Source organism: Rhinopithecus bieti, unplaced genomic scaffold (genome assembly GCF_001698545.2).
Source record: "Rhinopithecus bieti isolate Rb0 unplaced genomic scaffold, ASM169854v2 scaffold_33940, whole genome shotgun sequence".
Classification (NCBI taxonomy): domain Eukaryota; kingdom Metazoa; phylum Chordata; class Mammalia; order Primates; family Cercopithecidae; genus Rhinopithecus; species Rhinopithecus bieti.
Window position 1 is genome coordinate 309,482 of NW_016814565.1, and position 20,671 is coordinate 330,152.

General features: G+C 41.0%; 1 protein-coding gene across 1 annotated transcript in view; it reads right to left on the reverse strand.

The window, feature by feature from the left end:
- Nucleotides 1-20,671, reverse strand: part of TET1 (tet methylcytosine dioxygenase 1) — a 134,920-nt gene that overhangs the window by 28,236 nt on the left and 86,013 nt on the right. The window contains 3 exon segments of the mRNA XM_017851456.1: nt 787-998; nt 17,699-17,792; nt 18,355-18,445. Of these exon segments, the coding sequence (XP_017706945.1) occupies nt 787-998; nt 17,699-17,792; nt 18,355-18,445 (397 nt within the window).

Here is a 20,671-nt window from a genome sequence, read left to right on the forward strand (position 1 = left end):
AAAAAAAAAAAAAAGAAAAGAAAAGAAAAGAAAAAAGAAAAAAACACTCTCATTCATAAGAGAAATTCAAGTCAAAATTACCCTGATGTCATTTCTCTTAATAGGCAAAGACTCACATTTGCCAACATAGTCATTGGTAAGACTACAGAAAAACAGATACTCTCTTACACTGAATAGAGGAAATGCAAAATGATATGACACTCCTGTGGAAGACCATTCTTTTAAGTCAAAATCCCTTTCCTCCAGACTCTTCCCAAAAAGGGAAGCAATGAAATAATATTCTTTCCTTTTTTTTTGAGGCGGACTCTCGCTCTGTCGCCCAAGCTGGAGTGCAGTGGCATGATCTCGGCTCACTGCAAGCTCAGCCTACCCGGTTCACGCCATTCTCCTGACTCAGCTTCGCGAGTAGCTGGGACTACAGGCGCCCGCCACCTCGCCTGGCTAATTTTTTGTATTTTTAGTAGAGACAGGGTTCCACTGTGTTAGCCAGGATGGCCTTGATCTCCTGACCTCATCCTCCTGCCTCGGCCTCCCAAAGTGCTGGGATTACAGGTGTGAGCCACTGCACCCGGTCACAGTGAAGTAATATTCTAAAGGAGAATGATTTAAACTGACCTTAACTCACTATAAAATACTCTCTCTGTACAGAAATGTTCATTCTTTTTAATTCCACAATACTCAAATCCTATTCTCCCATATAATATACATAGTTGGTAGCTAAATAACATTTTACCATTATGTAATAGAGATCTGAATGGCAAGGCAGTATACAACAGATTTAATTACTTTTCATTGAGGGTGCATCTTCTGTCGGTAGGGTGCCCATTGTATGACTTTAGATTCTCTGTGAGCTCTGTGTATAACCTGTCAGCCATTGGAAGAGGGATGCCATCCCACACCATGATGAGCACCACCATCACAGCAGTTGGACAGTGGTGGCCTGTACGCTGCCGGACCAAGCAAAGAACTTTTTCTTCATCACTGCTTCTTCTTAAAACCTGAAAAAACAGAATACATTCATCTATGGAAGACAAGTATGCCAAATTTGAATGCAATGGATATTCCTTTTGACGTTCTGCATGATTATATTTTAGTTTATTTACTTAATTTATACAATTTGTTCTACAGACGGGGTCTAACTATGTTACCCAGAATGGTCTCAAACTCCTAGCTTCAAGCAATCCTCCTTCCTTGGCCTCCCAAAGGTCTGGGATTACAGACATGTGCCTCCATGCCCGGCCATATTTTAGTTTTTTTAAAGTTACTGCTTCTCAAGGGATAAAAGCCTGTAGGACTTTCCACTGCCTCAACAGTTCCCTCTCCACGAGACTCATCACAAGAGTACCTGAGCCTATATGACTAACAAACAACAGGCAGAACAAAAATCTGTGATATGTGGTTATTATTTGTAGAAGTAGTACAAGGCAGTCTGTTTTATTTCACTGCTGTTCTAGTTTGCACAGCAGACAAGAGAGGGCTCGGTAGAAATCTTAACTGCACTGAAATTCCATGAATGTCACAAAGGAACAAATGTGGATGATCGAAAAAACCATCTAATGTAATTAGATGGAAATAACCAAGAACTCTCAACATTAAAAATAAAGTTGACAACTGAATTTTGGCCATCTGAGGAATGTCACAGATTTTCCTTTGGGTGACTCATTTTACTATCAAGAATTAATACACACAAAGAAATGCCTCTGTGATTTCTGTGATTTTTTACATGCTATTGGAAGGATGCATTATATGCTTTTAATTCATAAGACTAATGTGGTCTAGTTGACTTGGTGAATGCAAAATAGAAAAATTAATTGTAAATTTTTATTTATTTATTTAATATTGCATCCAATTATTGGGATGTTAAAAGGCTTCAGCAGTATTTAAAATTTGCTTAGTGGTCCGAGTGTTAACTACAAAACAAAACAAAACAAAACAAAACAAAACAAAAAGTCTATACAAATGTTGTCACCACATAAAACCATCCAACCATTTAAAACTGCCTTCATGTATCAAAAATTTACAAAGTGCAGAGATTGACCACATTAAAAATCAGCACATAACCAGGACATGATGAAAACGCCCATCCTAGTGACCAGAATGGAGCAACCAATAGCATAATTTTTTGTTGCTATAATAATATTACAAAACTTGAGATGAAACTTCTTAAGAAGTTAGTTACCCAATATCACTTTCTTCTGTCACTCCAGATGGTTAACAATCATTGCTACCAAGTCATTCCTTGAGTAGAGTTGGCTTTAGGACCTTCCCCCTAGACACAATTATTTACATTAAATTTTTTTTCTGTATTTATATGTCCTCTTACAGCCAAATAATAACACACTGCTTGCAAATCATCTCAAATACAAAATTATACATATTGTATCAAAATTATATTGGTTAATATTCAAGTTGTCAAAATTAACAACAAATTTATATTAATAAAATTTTGTACAGGAAGTGCTAAAAGCTTTTACTGATGATATTTGTGCCTTTTCTGGATATTCCAAATTTCCATCAGTGTACAATAGAAAATTAAGCACAAGGGTTAGGAGTCTTTAAATTCAAATCTGAGTTCAATAAACTGTTTAAATATTAAATCTGTCTGGGCCGGGCGCGGTGGCTCAAGCCTGTAATCCCAGCACTTTGGGAGGCCGAGACGGGTGGATCACGAGGTCAGGAGATCGAGACCATCCTGGCTAACCCAGTGAAACCCTGTCTCTACTAAAAAATACAAAAAATTAGCCGGGCGAGGTGGCAGGTGCCTGTAGTCCCAGCTACTCGGGAGGCTGAGTGCAGTGAACTGAGATCCGGCCACTGCACTCCAGCCTGGGCGACAGAGCAAGATTCCATCTCAAAAAAAAAAATTAAATAAAAAATAAATCTGTAAGACCTCTGGAAACTAAAAATATTATTAAAATAAACAAAGGACTAACTATATGCAGAGGAGTATAAATTCATGGAATAGACATTATTATAATTATGTCAATTTTCCCAAAATTGATCTCTAGATTCAATGCAATCCCAATCAAAACCCTATCAGAGGGGTGTGTGTGTGTGTAAACTGACCAATTGTTCCAACGTTTATGGAAGAAAACGAATCTTGACCCCTACCTCACACTGATCAACTTGAATATAATGTATATCTAAACACAAAAAATAAAGCAATGAAGAATTTTAGAAGAAAACATAGTCATGACCTACGAGTGGGCAAAGCATTTTAAAATGGCTTACCAAATCTGCTAATTGAAAAGATAAAAAAGGCTGGGTGACGCAGCTCACACTTGGAACGCCAAGATTTTGGAAGGTAGAGGTGAGAGGATTGCTTGAGGCCAAGAGTTCGAGGCCAGCCTGGGCAACATACTGAGACCCAGTCTGCATAAAAAATAAAATAAACCCGGCATAGTGGCATGTACCTGTAGTCCCAGCTACTTGGAAGGCTGAGGTGGGAGATCCCTTGAACATGGGAAGCCGAGGTTTCAGTGAGCCCAGATGTCACCACTGCACTCCAGCATGGGCGACAGAAACTCTGTTCCCCCCCCCCCAAAATATAATAAAAAAATAAAGAAGGCAAGCAGGAGGATCACTTGAGATGGAGAGTTCAAGGCTATCATCATGAACTTCAGCCTAGGCAACAGAGTAAAAAAAAAAAAAAGCAGGCCAGGCGCAGTAGCTCACACATGTAATCCCAGCACTTTGGGAGGTGGTTGGATCACTTGAGGTCGGGAATTTGAAACCAGCTTGGGCAACATGGTGAGACCTTGTCTCTTCAAAAAACACAAAAATGAGCCGGTTGTGGACACCTGCCTGCAGTCCCAGCTACTTGGGAGGCTGAGGCGGGAGGATCCCTTGAATCCGGGAAGCCAAGGTTGCATTAAGTCCAAATCTCGTCACTGCACTCCAGCATGGGTGACAGAAACTGCCTCAAAAAATAAATAAATAAATAAAATAAAAAAAACAAAGAAGGCAAGCAAAAGGGCAGGAGGAAATATTTACATTATATATACTTGACATAATATATATATACACATTATATATATTTACATTGTATACATTTGGCATATATGATACAACACACACAGAGAATTGCCCCCATAGAAAATTGGCAGAAAAAAATTGAATAGGCACTTCATAATAGAGAATACGGAAATAGATGATGAGCATATGAATATATGCCCAACAATATTCGTCACCTAGCAAAATAAAACACAGTAAAAAGGAGCTACCCAGGACAGCACCGTGGCTCATGCCTTTAGCACTTTGGGAGGTGGAGGTTGCTGCGAGCCAAGATTGCACCACTGCACTCCAGTCTGCACGACGGGAGCAAGACTCCATCTCAAAAAAAAGAAAAAAAGAAAAAAAAAAGGAGGTACCTATGTTGGTGGAAAGAAGAAAGTGTTGTTATGAAGATACTATTAAATTTCCAAGAGGCAACTGTAGCTAAGATTATTCTTGAATACTCAATGCTTGGGACAGAAGCAGCTCAAAGCCCCATAGAGGTTTTTGTTATAGCAGGCAAATTTGGCTTCTAGTCATGTCACATGCATATAGGAAACAGAAAACCAAGTATTTAAACAGCTTTTAATTACCCTGCCTACAAAAACCAGGAGAACACTGAAGGTATACACATTCTAGTTCTGTTTGTACAAAAATATACTATCTATTCCTAATGTCAGTGAATACTTTGGTGACATTTAATTATTTTTCTACTATATTCACTAACTTCTTGCTGGTATACAGACTTCATAATTGTTCTACAGTCCTATTTGAAACAGACAATATGATATATGACTGGTATTAAAATAATAGGACACAATTATTATAGCTATAATAGTCTTTCTAGAATATTTTTTAAAAGAATCACAGAAAAATCTACTTGATTTTTAAAGAGTAAAACAAGTAGATCCCTATATACTGAAGATACAGTAGCTTTACTACATACCAGGAATAACCAGATAGAAGTTTGGTTTAAAGGCTGATATCTCAGTAAGGTTGTTAAAAAACAGAAAGATGCCAAAAACATAACAATAAAACTATAAAAAATATAAAGAGAAGGTTATAAAAGAAAGTTCACTTGGAAGAACATGACAGTGTTCCTAAATGAGAAAGCCAAACCTAAATGTCTAGCCACAAATCTCTCCCGCAATCTATTCAAATTTAGCGTGTTTCTAAGGTTCATACGGAAGGGTAAATGCGCATCATGTCAGGAAAATTTGTTTTTAAAGAATCAGAGGGTACAAGTGCAGTTTTTTAACATGGATATATTGGGCAGTGGTGAAGTCTGGGCTTTTAGTATACTCACTTCCAAAATAGTGAACATTGTACCCAATAGGTAATTCTCCAACCCTCAAGAGAAACATTTTCTAAACAAATAAGGGAATTGCTCTTCTAAATTGAAGTTTGTTCTTTTAAAATTGTTCTTTTTTTGTTTTCTTTTCTTTTTCTTTTGGAGGCAGTGTCTCACTATGTCACGGTGGCTGGAGTGCAGTGGCTTCATCATGGCTCAATGTATGCAGCCTTTAACATCATTTAAAAGCTCTCCGGGCTCATTTGATCCTCCCGGCTAACCCTCCCAAGTAGCTAGAACTACAGGCACTTGCCACTGTCCTTGGCTACTTTTTTGCATTTTTTGTAGGGAGGAGGTCTGGCTATGTTGCCCAGGTTTGTCTCAAACTCCAGGGCTCAAGTGATCTGCGCATTTCAGCCTCCCAAAGTGCTGGGATTATAAGTGTGAGGCCCCACGCCCAGCCATGATAAAACCAGCCATGGTCTATTATACATATACATATTATACATATGTGGTCTATTATACATATTTACAAAAGTATAATAGAAGATAACCTAAAAAAAGGTTATGAAGAGTGAATTCATGGAAGAAATAAAAATTAATAATAAGTAAAGACACCTACCTTTGCTAGTTACAATGCAAATTGAATCATGATGTCAAGTTTCACCTTAGGTGTACAATGACAAAAATTGTCACTCTTAGCTTAGTATTTTGTTTCTATTTTTTTAACTATTAACAACAGGCCAGGTATGGTGGCTCATGCCTATAATCTCAGTAATTTGGGAAGTCAAGGCAGGTGGATCACTTGAGGTTAGGAGTTCGAGACTGGCCTGGCCAACATGGTGAAACCCTGCCTCTACTAAAAATACAAAAATTAGGGCAGGGCACAGTGGTTCAAGCTGTAATCCCAGCAATTTGTGAGGCCAGGGCAGGCAGAGCAGCTGAGGTCAGGAGTTTGAGATCAGCTTGGTCAACATGGTGAAATCCTGTCTCTACTAAAAATACAAAAGTTAGGCAAGTCTGGTGGTACAACCTATAGTTCCAGCTAGGGCAGAGGCTGACGTATGAAAATCGCTTGAACTACAGAGGTTGCAGTGAGCTGAAATTGTGCTGCTGCACTCCAGCCTGAGAGACAACAGTGAAACTCCGTTGCAAAAAAAAGAAAAAAAATTTTTTTAAATGAAAAAACCCACAATACTTGTGTTTTTTTTTTTTTTCTTTTTTTTTTTTTTTTTTTTTTTTTTTTAACAATAGGAAAGAAAATAAAAAAGTTCTAGCCGGGCGTAGTGGCTCATGCCTGTAACCCCAACACAGGAGATCGCGCGGTAGGAGGATTTTTTTTTTTTTTTTTGAGACAGAGTCTTGCTCTGTCCGGCCGGGCCTTGGAGGGCAGTGGCCGATGCTCAGCTCACTGCAAGCTCCGCCTCCCGGGTTTACGCCATTTCTCCTGCTCAGCCCTCTCCTAGTAGCTGGGCAACTACAGGCGCCAGCCACCTCGCCTGGCTAAGCTTTTTGTATTTTTTAGTAGAGACGGGGTTTCAACCGTGTTATGCTCAGGGATGGTCTCAAACCTCCTGACCATCGGACCGCCCGACTCGGACTCCCAAAGTGCTGGGATTACAGGCTTTGAGCCACCAGCCCCCGGCTGGTAGGAGGATTTCTTGAGCCTAGGAGTTAAAGGCCAGCCTGGGCAATTGAAATGAGAAACCCGTCTCTAAAAAAAAACACAGAAAACTATCTGCGTTGATGGTGAGTGCCTATGGTTTCAGCTCCCTGAGGAGGCTGAGAGGAGAATTGCTTGAGCCTGGGGTCGAGGCTGCAAGTGAGTTGAGCCCTGTACTTGTTAGCCTGGGTGACAGAGCAAGACTCCTGGTCCTCAAAAACCGAGAAAATTTTCACAGGCCTAACTCTTAGTTTGAGTATACTCAAACTGCTAAAAATTACAACTCTAAGCACAGGCTATACAATTGTAAGGGCTTTTAAAATCTGAAATCATATCATAGATGTGTATATAATAATATTTTTAAATTTGCCGGGTGCGGCGGTGGCCTCAAGCCTGTAATCCCAGCATCTGCTTGGGAGCCGAGACAGGCAGATCACGAGGTCAGGAGATCAGACCATCCTGGCTAACACGCTGAACCCGTCCTACTAAAAAAACAAAAAATGAGCCGGTGAGGTGGTGGGCGCATGATAGTCCGTAGCTACTCGGAGGCTGGAGGCAGGAGAAGGGCCGTAACCCCGGAGGCGGAGCTTGCAGTGGAGCTGAGATCCGGCCACTGCATCTCAACCTGGGTGACAGAGCGAGACTCTTGGTCTCAATTAAAAAAAAAAAAATTTTTTATTAAAACTAATATTTAGAAGTGAACAAGATTACACAATTTTAAAAAATTTAAGGTTTAAAAAGTAAAAAAGGCTGGCATGGTGCACACACATGTAATCCCAGCTACTTTGGGAGGCCGAGGCGGGTGTATCACTCTGAAGGTCCAGGAGTTCAAGACCAGCATGGCCAACGTGGTGAAACCCATCTCTACTAAAAATATAAAAAGAAAATAGTCCGGGTTGGGGTGGTGGGCACCTGTATTCCCAGCTACTTTGGGAGGCTGAGGCAGGAGAATTCCTTGAACCAGGTGGAGCCAGAGGTTTCAATGACGAGATTTGCATCATTGCACTCGACCTGGCAACAAGAGTTGAAACTCTGTCCTCAAAAAAGTAATGAGAGTAATTTTTTTTTTTTTTTTGAGACCGGAGTCCTTAGCTCTGTTGCCCAGGCTTGGAGTGCAGTGGCCGGACTCTCAGCTCACGCCCTCACGCTCAGACGCTCCGACCTTCCCAGGTCCTGCGTCTGTCTTCGAGCGTCCACTCTCTCTCTCTTCGCCCTGCCTCATCTCCGGTAGCTGGGACTACAGCGCCCTGCCACCTCGTCCGGCTAGTTTTTGTATTTTTTAGTAGAGACAGGGTTTCACCGGTTAAGCCAGGATGGTCCTCGATCTCCTGACCTCATATCCGCCCTCTCGGCCTCCCAAAGTGCTGGGATTACAGGCTTGAGCCAGCCGCGCCCGGCCAATATTTTTTAAAAAGTAAAAGAAAAAAAAAAAAAACTGGCCAGGCACACCTGTAATCCTAGCTACTTAGGAGGCTGAGACAGGAGAATTGTTTGAAACCAGGAGACGGTGGTTGCAGTAAGCCCCAGATTGTGCCATTGCACTCCAGCCTGGGCAACAAGAGTGAAATTCCGTCTCAAAAAAAAAAAAAGTAAAAAAAGGTTAAATTAAAAACCAAACTAAATTGAAGTATACAAGCTGTAAATTATAATTTTTTAAAAAAGATTATTTTTTAAAAGCAAAAAATAAGTCCCTGTAACACAATCTTATTTGTAAGGTTTCCAAAGGGAATAGGGTGCTTTGTCAATGCCATAAATGTAGCATACAAATTCCAGATCAGATTCAGATCTAGGAGCAACATTCATGTCAAGTGTAGCAGGATCGTATCTTTCCAAAGAAACGTCACTTTTGAGTTTTAATAATAATCATATAAGAGACAAAGTAGACTAAATTTTTCAAAACAAAATTATGGTGGCCAACCCCTCCCAAGAAGTCACCAGTTAACATCTTTTAAAGCTATCTACATATTACAAGAAAATGAGACTTTTACAATACAATTCAACCTTTGTAAAGGGGTTGATGACTGAGTTCACACAACGGGGTTTTGAAGTTTTGGTAATGTCTTGATCTGGCCAATGGTCACATGGGTATGTTTACTTTGCACAACTTCATTGGGCTGTACCTTATGGTAGGTACACTTTTCTGTGTGTATGTTATACTTGAATTAAAATTTCCTTAAAAAATGAACTCTATAAGCGAGCAAACAAACTAACGTAAAAAGAGTACTAATCGGCCGGGCGTGGTGGCTCATGCCAGTAATCCCAGCACTTTGGGAGGCCGAGGGAGGTGCATCACTAGAGGTCGGGAGTTCAAGACCAGCCTGACCAACATGGAGAAACTACTAAAAATACAAAGTTAGCCAGGCATGGTGGCGCATGGCTGTAGTCCCAGCTACTCAGGAGGCTGATGCAGGAGAATTGCTTGAACCTGGGAAACAAAGGTTGCAGTGTGCCAAATTCATGCCATTACACTCCAGCCTGGGCAACAAGAGCGAAATTCCCATCTCAAAAATAAATAAATAAATAAATAAATAAATAAATAAATAATAGTGAGTCAGTTTAATATTATTGACAGTTAACATTAACTTCTTGCTCACTGACTAAATTTTATCACTGAAAAATAAAATGGCTAGCTCACATTAGGAAGATATCGTAGGCACCAAACAAGTAGCCCAGGGTACCACCTCATCTCTTTATCTTCCTGTCATGATAATATACAAGGAGGTGCCTTATTGGGCAGAAACAAGCAGCACTATGGTATAGTTCAAAGATAACCAAGGCAGGTAATTAGGTAGAACCTTAGAAGAACTAACAAAGACAACAAAAAAGGGAATGGTTTTGAAGATTGGATAAATGTATAAATCCAAGAAAGACGGTTTGAGGACTTTTGCATACTTTAGCTTCACCCCTAAACTTGGGTCACATCAGACAAGAGGGGTAAATACAACATTTTCTTGCTGGGCGCAGTGGCTCATGCCTGTAATCACAGCACTTTGGGAGGCCAAGGTGGCTGGATCACTTAAGGTCAGGAGTTCAAGACCAGCCTGGATAACATGGTGAAACCCCACCTCCACTAAAAATACAAAAATTAGCTGAGCGTGGTGGCACACGCCTGTAATCCCAGCTACTCGAGAGGCTGAAGCTGGAGAATGGCTTGAACCTGGGAGGCAGAGGGCCAAGATCACAGCGACAGAGTGAAACTTCATCTCAAAAGAAAAAAAAAAGAAATCACTTGTAGGTATTCATTGCCACACCTGCTCTATTGACTAATACACAATTCCACAGAGGGGAACTCATCACAATGCCCAGTGTGAAGCACTCAGGCATTGGAGCCAACGAGGCCATCCACTGTTTGACTCTTCTCCCTACTTCTGCCATTACCCCAGAAGCTCAAGAGGGGAAGTACACAAACAGTTATACTCCTGCCTCAGCCTACTGAGTAGCTGGGATTACAGGCTCACGCCACCATGCCCAGTTAATTTTGTATTTTTAGCAAAGACAGGGTTTCACCATGTTGGCCAGCCTGGTCTTGAACTCCTGGTCTCAAGTGATCCGCCCATGTCAGCCTCCCAAAGTGCTGGGTTTACAGGTGTGAGCCACCACACCTGGCCAGCTGGGATATTCTTAAATGTGATTTACTCATGACATCCAGCTAATTTTTAAAATACTATTTTTTTTTGTTTGTTTTTTTCTTGAGACAGGCTCTCATGCTATCACCCAGGCTGGAGGGCAGTGGTGCAATCTCAGTTCACCGCAACCTCTGCCTCCCAGGTTCAAGCGATTCTCCTTGAACATCTAAGGTGCATCTAAGAAACTACACTACCCTTTTCTTCAAAATCTACTGAAGTACAAGATCCAAAGTGACAGCACAGAAAAAGAGTCAAAAATCTCTGCCAAAGACTATAATTATGTGAGAGTATTAATGACCACCTGGCAAGGAAACATTTCAAGAGAAGAATAAAACAGTGTTGAGAACATAGTCAAAACAATGTAAGAATGGCTCAGAAAATGGTGCTGGCCAGTTAGAATTTTCTGTTAGACTTTTTGTGTGTGATCATTAAAAAGAGAAGTAATAGATCTCTCTTTGAAACAAAGAAGACAAGAGGACTGTCGCGGTGGCTCACGCCTGTAATCCCAGCACTTTGGGAGGTGGAGGCCGGTGGATCACTTGAGGTCAGGAGTCTGAGATCAGCCTGGGCAACATGGTGAAGGCTGAGGCAGGAAAATTGGTTGAACCTGGGAGGCAGAGGTTGCAGTGAGCCGAGATTATGCCACTGCACTCAAGCCTGGGCAACAGAGCAAGATTCAGAAAAAAAAAAAGGAAGACAAAAGAAACACAAATTTAAAAAAAAAAAAAAAAAGGCAGGGGGCAGTTTAGGATAGAACTCTAAAACTACTAACAAATCTAAGCGTATACATGAAGATTTTAAAAAATGAAACCATGAAATGATGCTTGATATAGATTAATGTTTTATAACAAGTACACCAAAAATGTACACTATCCAAGATGAAAAGTAAATTTGGAGCAATGTAATTTACTGACTGCATGTGTGTATTCCATTTCTTACTTCAAAATTTTTGACCTTCATTTCCTCCCTCACCCACATATAGTCCACCCAATTGCACTAGTGTCACTCAAAATAACCTCACGATAAAGTTCTACAACTATGTAGAATACAGACAGATCTAAATCTCTTTTTTTAAATTGTTTTGAAATTTTTTCCCACCTTCCTTCATGGCCTTTTTTTTTTTTTAAGGCAGAGTCTCACTCTGTCGCCCAGGCTGGAGTGCAGTGGCGCAATCTCAGCTCACTGCAAGCTCTGCCTCCTGGGTTCACGCCATTCTCCTGCCTCAGCCTCCCGAGTAGCTGGGACTACAGGCGCCTGCCACCGCACCTGGCTAATTTTTTTTTTTTTTTTTTTTTGTATTTTTAGTAGAGACGGGGTTTCACCGTGTTAGCCAGGATGGTCTCAATCTCCTGACCTCGTGATCCGCCCGCCTCGGCCTCCCAAAGTGCTGGGATTACAGGCGTGAGCCACCGCGCCCGGCCCTCATGGACTTTTTTAAATTCCAATTTTCATTCAACCTCTACCTAAAGTTCAAGCGTGGGGTGGACAACTCCAGCAGATTCCCAGCTCTAATCCTCAGTTTCTCATGCCTCAGAAAATAGCTAATGAATACCACAGCCATACTATTTCAAGATACCAATTCAAATTCAAGACACTCAACTTTCTGTTCTCTCTGTAGGCAGGGCTCATTCTTTCACTCAGGCTCGAGTGTAGTGGCCTGATAATGGCTCACTGCAACCTCCTCTTCCGAGGCTCAAGCAATCGTCCCACCTCCCGAGTAGCTGGGACCACAGGCACACACCACCACAGTCGGCTAATTTAAAAAAATTTTTTGCCGGGAGCAGTGGCTCACGCCTGTAATCACTGCGCTTTGGGAGGCTAAGGTGGGAGGATCACGAGGTGGGGAGATGGAGACCATCCTGGCTAACACGGTGTAACCCCACCTCTACTAAAAATACAAAAACAGCCGGACGTGGTGGCGGGCGCCTGTAGTCCCAGCTACTCCGGAGGCTGAGGCAGGAGAATGGCGTGAACCCAGGAGGCGGAGCTTGCAGTGAGCAGAGATCGCGAGATCGCGAGATCGCTCCACTGCACTCCAGCCTCGGTGACAGAGCGAGACTCCGTCTCAAACAAACAAACAAAACAAAAAAATTAAAAAAACAACCAAAAAAACCTATTCTATTTTCATAGAAATGCAATAGTATTGCTTGGTTTTGTTACCAAGATTACACTTTTGAATCGTCATTAGTAGATAGCAAATTCTTCATTACGTTGCTCAGCAGCTGTGCTTTATTTCATTTCTTACCATTGGATTATTTTTGCATTTGTGAAAAGAGCCAGGTATACATTAGTATACACTAAGGTATTCTCATTCTGAGAAGACATTGCACAAGAGAAAATAAGAGCAATTTAAATATACCTGCTTCACGAAAAATGCCAAATACCTCTTGTACCTAATAACCCTAAGGATTTAAATAGAATGTTGCTGCTGGGCATGGTGGCTCACACCTATAATCTCATGGCTTTGGGAGCCTGGGGCAGGCAGAGGCTTGAGGCTGGGAGTTCAAGACAAGCTTGGGCAACATACCAAACCTCGACTCTACAAAAAATAAGAAAAAATTAACCAGGCATAATGGCACACCCCTATAGTCCTCGCTACTTCACAGGCTGACATGGGAGGATCACTCGAGCCTGGGAGTTCAAGACTGCAGTGAGCTATGATTGTGTTAGTGCAGTGGTCACTAACCTTTTTGACACCAGGGACCCGTTTCATGGAAGACAATTTTTCCACGGAAGTGGGGCCAGGGGCAGAGGTTTTGGGATGATTCAAGTGCATTACATTTATTGTGCACTTTATTTTTATTACTATTACATTGTAATATGTAATAAAGTAACTATACAACTCATCATAATAAAGAATCAGAGGGAGCCCTGAGCTTGTTTTCCTAAAACTAGATGGTCCCATCTGGGGGTGAGGGGGGACAGTGACAGATCATCAAGCATCAGATTCTCATAAGGAGAGCACAACCTACATCCCTCACATGTACAGTTGACAAGAGGGTTTGTAGTCCTATAACAATCTAATCTCATTGCTGATCTGACAGGACTCAGAGCTCAGGTAGTAATACTAGCAATGAGGAGTGGCTGAAATACAGATGAAGCTTCACTTGCTCGCCTGTCGCTCACCTCCTGCCGTGAAGTCAGGTTCTTACTGGCCCATGGCTCAGGGGTTGGGGTCCGCTAGGTTAGTGCACTGTAGTCCAGGCAACACAGACAGATGGATATCCAAAACCAACAAATAAAATTTCACTAGGGAAAAATACTAAATAGAAAGTTGCTACCAAAATCTTTAAGCTACATGGTTTATATTTGCCTTCTTAAGGAAAAAGAAAAACCCAAAAAACTATACACTACAATTATTTATATCACTGTCGTTATTATTATATTTAAAAAGGTTTTAAAGACAGGAAAAGGAAATCACCCCCAATCCCACCAATAAGCCTAGTTGCCTTTCCTTTGGACTCACTGTAGGAGAAGCCAGCTGCCACATCATGAGGACATATTCATTCCTTGCCACGTGACAAAGGAGTGAACAATTCAGAAATAGCTAACAGATACAGCTCAACAAATCTGTAACAACTATCAGCCCCAGATATTGGGAACCAATTGTGTGATTTATTTCAAATATACAAGGCACTATGGATAGGCCAGACACAAAGGAACAAAACAAAATAAAACTGTACTATTTGAGAAATATATAACTAGCAGGGAAAGGTGGAGAGCAAGAAAATTATTACCACAAAGCCAGGATGGGAGATTTATAACTGTGGCTTCTGAGAATCTAGTTGATTTTCTTTTTTTTTTTTTGTAAAGTGATGTGGGGTCTTGCTATGCTGCTCAGGCTGGAGCGCAGTGGCTGGCTCTGGATTCACAGGAGCCACCATAGTACACTGTGACATTGATCTCCTGGCCTCAACCTCTCGAAGTGATAAAAGACACTGTCGTTTCCTCCTTGCTCTCTTTTGATCCACTCACTCTGGGGGAAACCAAGCTGCTGCGTTATGAAAACATTTAAGATGAGGAGGAACTGAGGCCTCCAGCCAATAGCCATCAAAGAGCTAAGGTCTCCTGTAAGAGAGCTTGGAATTGGGTCCTCCAACTGCACCACTCTCCCCCCGTCAAGTTTTCAGATGATTGCATCCTCATAGGAGCCTATGCCAGAAGCACCACTTGGATTCCTAACCCACTAAAACTGAAGAGATGATACCTGTTTGCTATTCAAAGATACTGAATATGGCCGGGCGCGGTGGCTCAAGCCTGTAATCCCAGCACTTTGGGAGGCCGAGACGGGCGGATCACGAGGTCAGGAGATTGAGACCATCCTGGCTAACACGGTGAAACCCCGTCTCTACTAAAAATACAAAAAAATTAGCCGGGCGTGGTGGCAGCACCTGTAGTCCCAGCTACTCTGGAGGTTGAGGCGGGAGAATGGCATGAACCCGGGAGGCGGAGCTTGCAGTGAGCTGAGATCCGGCCGGCCACTGCACTCCAGCCTGGGCGACAGAGCAAGACTCCGTCTCAAAAAAAAAAGATGCTGAATAGTGACAGATAAGGAAGACAGGTTTTATCAGTTAATTCCTTAAATACTATGTATAAAACATAAGCCAGATAACATATCTCTATCTAAAATACTTATAAGTTTTCATGTTACTCATTGGCTAAAACTGCAGCTCCTCACTATGGCCTACAAAATCATTCACCTTTTTACCCCCACCCAGTTCTATTAACTAGCTCCTTAATTTCGTTTTTGGTTTTTTGTTTTTTTTTGAGACAGAGTCTCGCTGTGTCGCCCAGGCTGGAGTGCAGTGGCCAGATCTCAGCTCACTGCAAGCTCTGCCTCCCGGGTTTACACCATTCTCCTGTCTCAGCCTCCCAAGTGGCTGGGACTACAGGCGCCCGCCACCTCTCCCGGCTAGTTTTTTATATTTTTTTAGTAGAGACGGGTTTTCACCTTGTTAGCCAGGATGGTCTCGATCTCCTGACCTCGTGGTCCGCCCATCTTGGCCTCCCAAAGTGCTGGGATTACAGGCTTGAGACACCGCGCCCGGCCTATTTTGGGTTTTTTTTGAGACGGAGTCTTACTCTGTGGCCCAGGCTGGAGTGCAGTGGCTCGACCTAGGCTCACTGCAACCTCCACCTGGTTTCAAGCAATTCTCCTGCCTCAGCCTCCAGAGTATCTGGGACTACAGGCTCGCGACACCACATCTAGTTATTTTTTTTATTTCTAGTAGACACGAAATAGTTTTACCATGTTAGCCAGGATGGGCTTGATCTGACCTCTGGTGATCTGCCCCCCTCGGCCTCCCAAAGTGCTGGGATTACAGGCGTGAGCCACTGCGCCCAGCCTATCCCCTTAATTTCAAATGACTCTGCTTAGATTTTTTTTAATGTACTCTTATTTCTTAACCCAAAACCTTTGTTCGTGCTGTTTTCTCTGCTTAGGAGTGCTACTCCCTGCATATCCTCTGCGTACTTAGCTCCTTTTTGTCACTCCTTTCTCAGCTTAAATGTTACCTCCCCTGAAACGCATTCCCTGACAACCCACGCTTATTTTATTTTTGGAGACAGTTTTGCTCTCGTTGCCCAGGCTACAGTGCATTGGCCCAATCTTGGCTCACTGCAACCTCTGCCTCCCGGGTTCAAGCGATTCTCCTGCCTCAGCCTCCCAAGTAGCTGGGACTACAGGTGCCCACCACCAGGCCCAGCTATTTTATGTATTTTTAGTACAGACAGGGTTTCACCATGTTGGCCAGGCTGGTCTCGAACTCCTGACCTCTGGTGATCTGGCCGCCTCAGCCTCCCAAAATGCTGGGATTACAGGCGTGAGCCACCGTTCTGGCTGACAACCCACACTTAATGGGAAAACTCTGGAAACATCCCCATGGGAAGACAGAAACAAAGTAAGGAGACCATCATTACTAAAGCAATATAAAATTAGAGTTAGTCTGTTGGACTAACTGTATTAGAGGATACACAAGAGAAATATGTACAAAAACAAGAAACATCTAAATTCTACCTTAAATAAATTCTATCTTAAAACAGTCCTCAAGGACAAAAGAAGGCATACGCAAATGGAAAGATGCAATATGTGGAATAGGAAGACTGAACATGAAATATATGTAAATTCTCCAAATTTTATTAATACGATTCCAATAAAAATACCAATAGGATTTTATTCTTGTAATGAAGCATGGTGTTTATACATTAATATGATAAAATAAACCAGAATAGTCAGACCACTTTTGAAAAATTAAAAGGAATTAGCCTATTAGACATGGAAATATTATAAAACCTAAATAGAGCAATCTCATGCTGATTAAAGATAATGATTTAACACAATAGGGAATCTACACACATAAGCAAATACACATCAATAATGAAGAGATGTACAATTAAATGAGTGGTGTTGGATAACTGAGTAGCCATCTGGAGAAGTGTACATAGCTACCAATACTCTAAACCAGGATAAATATAAAATACTTCAATATAGAAAAATAAAATAAAATCATTAAAATACTACAAAAGGAAATGAGAGATTTATAACCTACAAGTGGTAAAGATTTTTCTAATTAAGACACAATACCCTAAAGCTATAAAAGATGAAAAAGATGATTACAGTTAAAAAAAAAAATCTAACTGGTAAAACCACAACAAACTGAGAAAATATATTTGCAACTCTTACCACAAATGACCAATTTTCTTGAAAATCTATCAAAAAATCTGGTCAAGCACAGTGGCTCACGCCTGTAACCCCAGCACTTTAGGGGACTGAGGCGGGAGGATCACTGGAGCTCAGGTGTTTGAGACCAGCCTGGGCAATGTAGCGAGACCTCCTCTCTACTTAAAAAAAAAAAACAAAAAATTGGTGGGTTTGGTGGCAAGTGCCTATAGTCTTAACTACTTGGGAGACCAAGGTGGGAAGATTGCTTGAGCCTGGGAGATCAAGGCTGCAGTGAGGTGTGATTGCACCACTGCAATCCAGCTGGGGCAACCAAGACTCTGTCTCAGAAATTAAATAAATAAATGAATAAATAAAATAAAGGGCACTCTGGCTATTGTAAAAGTATAAATATCAGCTCTGGAATAACAAGCTTCAAAAAAAATGTATAAATAGGAAATACTTACCCACTTAGCAATTGGACACCCATGAGAGCTTTTCCCTTCTTTACCGGTGTACACTACTATTTCTATCCTTATTGCATTTCCTTTTTGACCATACCTGAGTATAAAACACAGTGAAGGGAATGTACTAATTAATTGCAATCTGTACTTGAAGGTTTTGGCTTTGAAGATCTTAATGTATATAAGATATAGATGTACAGAAGCTCAAAAATCAAACACTCCTCATAATTTACTTTTGTTAAACATTTGCTTTTGTGTGGCAGGTATTTTGTTAACCAGTCCTACTCACTTATCCTTAAAGATCACTCTTTAAAAAATAGGCTGACTGCAAGACAAGCAATGGGAATGTAGGGTATGCAGTGTCAAGGGTGGTAATTTGACCTATTTCTACCATTATACAATAATATAAAAAGTACTTCTGAATTTATCAAAGACAATTAGTCTTGTTTTGTGGGTGCTCTTTTATGTGCCCAACAGCTTGTATGATGGGTGGCTCAGTAGCGACATGAGGACACCCCTCTTGTGTTGGGCCCTAAGAAACATCCAACCCATACTCCTGAATGTTTTTCAATCACGGCGTTTGTTCTTAGAGATGATTTATCTCCATTGAGTCAGATCCACAGTAAGAATGATTTTAACAGGGAAGCGTATTTCCTCACCTATTCTCCATGATTTCCCTGACAGCAGCAACACTTGGTCCTGCCCCAAGGTGTGTATAATATGGGCCTTTGTCTTTTTGTATAACTCGATCTGTGGAAGGAATAAGATTATTAGACCCAAAGCTTTACAGAATTGCATAGGGGACAGGAGAAGCTACTTTTATACTTTTTGTTCCCCCTCAATTCAGAACCATGAATCTCGACAAGGTTTTGGTAAGATTTGATAATTAAAGTCAAGGACAACAGCCCATAGAATTTAACTTTTAATGTTCCTTTCTTCCTGCCCCTAACGAATTCTTTCTTCCTCTGAAAATCAGAGGAGAAAAAAAATATTTTAGGATGTGGGTCATATTTATACTCCTATCTCCTGCTTAAAAAAAAAATCTGTATTAATTGAGGTGTAATATTAAAAGTTATCCAAGAACAATGTTAAAGGTTGCCCTCAGAATCCTATTAAAAAACTGAGCAATTTCATTGCAGGCAATTTTATTCAACTACACACTTGCACAATTACAAAAGAATGTTCCTTGTTACAATTATTTGTGATATCAAAAAGAGAGCAAAACACTCCTAACATCTGTCAATAACGTGGTTTAAATAAATTATGGGATGTTTATATAGTGGAATACAATAAATCTATTGAAACAATAATATTTATAAAACATTTAAAAATCCATGCTATCATTATATTAGAAAACCAAGTAGAAAGATTGTTTTAAATTTTTGTAAAAATGGAAACAAAATTAAAATCAATAATGTTCTTTTGTATAGAATGGGAGTATGGGAAGATGTTTGCATCATATTTCTGCACCACTTGAATTTTTGTGAGCATGAATTTTGTTTCTTAAAAAATGCTATTTTTAACTTGGCCCCTTAGACTCATGTGTAACAAGAATTACTGGGGAATTTCTGCATTTCATGAATTTCTAGCCATGAAATTCTACACCAAAAACAGCTGAGTCCACTGCAGGTACTTACTCAACTCTGAATGCCCAGCTGTCTATTCCTGTATGCTGTGACTAGTTATTTTGCATAAGGAAAGGGTCTTCAAACTAGATAATCATCCTTTTAGAACCACGCACATAGAAAAAGCAGTCTAGCTCAGGTATATAAACTTTAAAGGCTCGTATTTGTTGAACTACAGGCCTTATTTCCATTTGTAAGGATATTTAGAAAAGTGTTCTCTCCCCCAACCTTTTTCTTTTTTTTTGAGATGGAGTCTCGCTATGTCGCCCAGGCTAGAGTGCAGTGGCGCGATCTCGGTTCACTGCAAGCTCTGCCTCCCAGGTTCACGCCATTCTCTTGCCTCAGCCTCCCGATTAGCTGGGACTACAGGCGCCCACCACCATGCCCGGGTAATTTTTTGTATTTTTTAGTAGAGACGGGGTTTCACCGTGTTAGCCAGGATGGTCTTGATCTCCTGACCTCGTGACCTGCCTGCCTCAGCCTCCCAAAGTGCTGGGATTACAGGCGTGAACCACTGCATCCGGCCGAAAAGTGTTCTCTCTTATATAATTCACATTTATTAAGCACCAGAGTGTACGTTATAAGGATAGGTTTTGGAGTTGAGACTGCTGTCTCTGAGTCCCAGTTCAGTTACCGGACAGCTACGAAATTCTCTGTGCCTTGGTTTCTGCATTTGTATAACGGGGATAATAAGCCCTCCCTTTGAAGGGTTGCTGTGAACATTACAAGTCAAGGCAAGGCACAATATCAGACTTGTAGTAAGAGCTCCAGAATGGAAGCCATTATCATGATTATATTCTTCTCTCCTTAATTCAAGAACTTTGTTCTCCCAATTCAACTCCACTAGACAGCATTGTCACTCTTTCCAAATTGTGAGATTCTTCTCAGAACAGCCTATCCTTGGTAACTGGCACATCGTAGTTTGTCAAAACTGTGTGTTAGCTGGTGTGGTGGTTCACGCCTGTAATCCCAGCACTTTAAGAAGCTGAGGCACGAGGATCACTTGAGCCCAGGAGTTCAAGACCAGTCTGAGTAACAAAGTGAGACCCTACATCCACAAACAAACAAAACAAAAACCTAAAAAACACTATGTATTGAACAATGAGCAGAGAAATGGAAGGATATTATTTCAGAACAATGTGTACTTTGGAAAAACAATAATTCAGTATTATTACTACACAACATTATTTTTTCTACTGTTGTCAAAAAAATCAGTGTGATGTACTTATCCTTCCCATTGAACCACCCACTTCTAATAAAAACATCACCTTTGGTCAAGGCAAATCTTGAGTCTTTGTGATTTGGAGCCATATTTTAAGTAAGACTTCTTTTTTTTTTTTTTTTTTTTTTT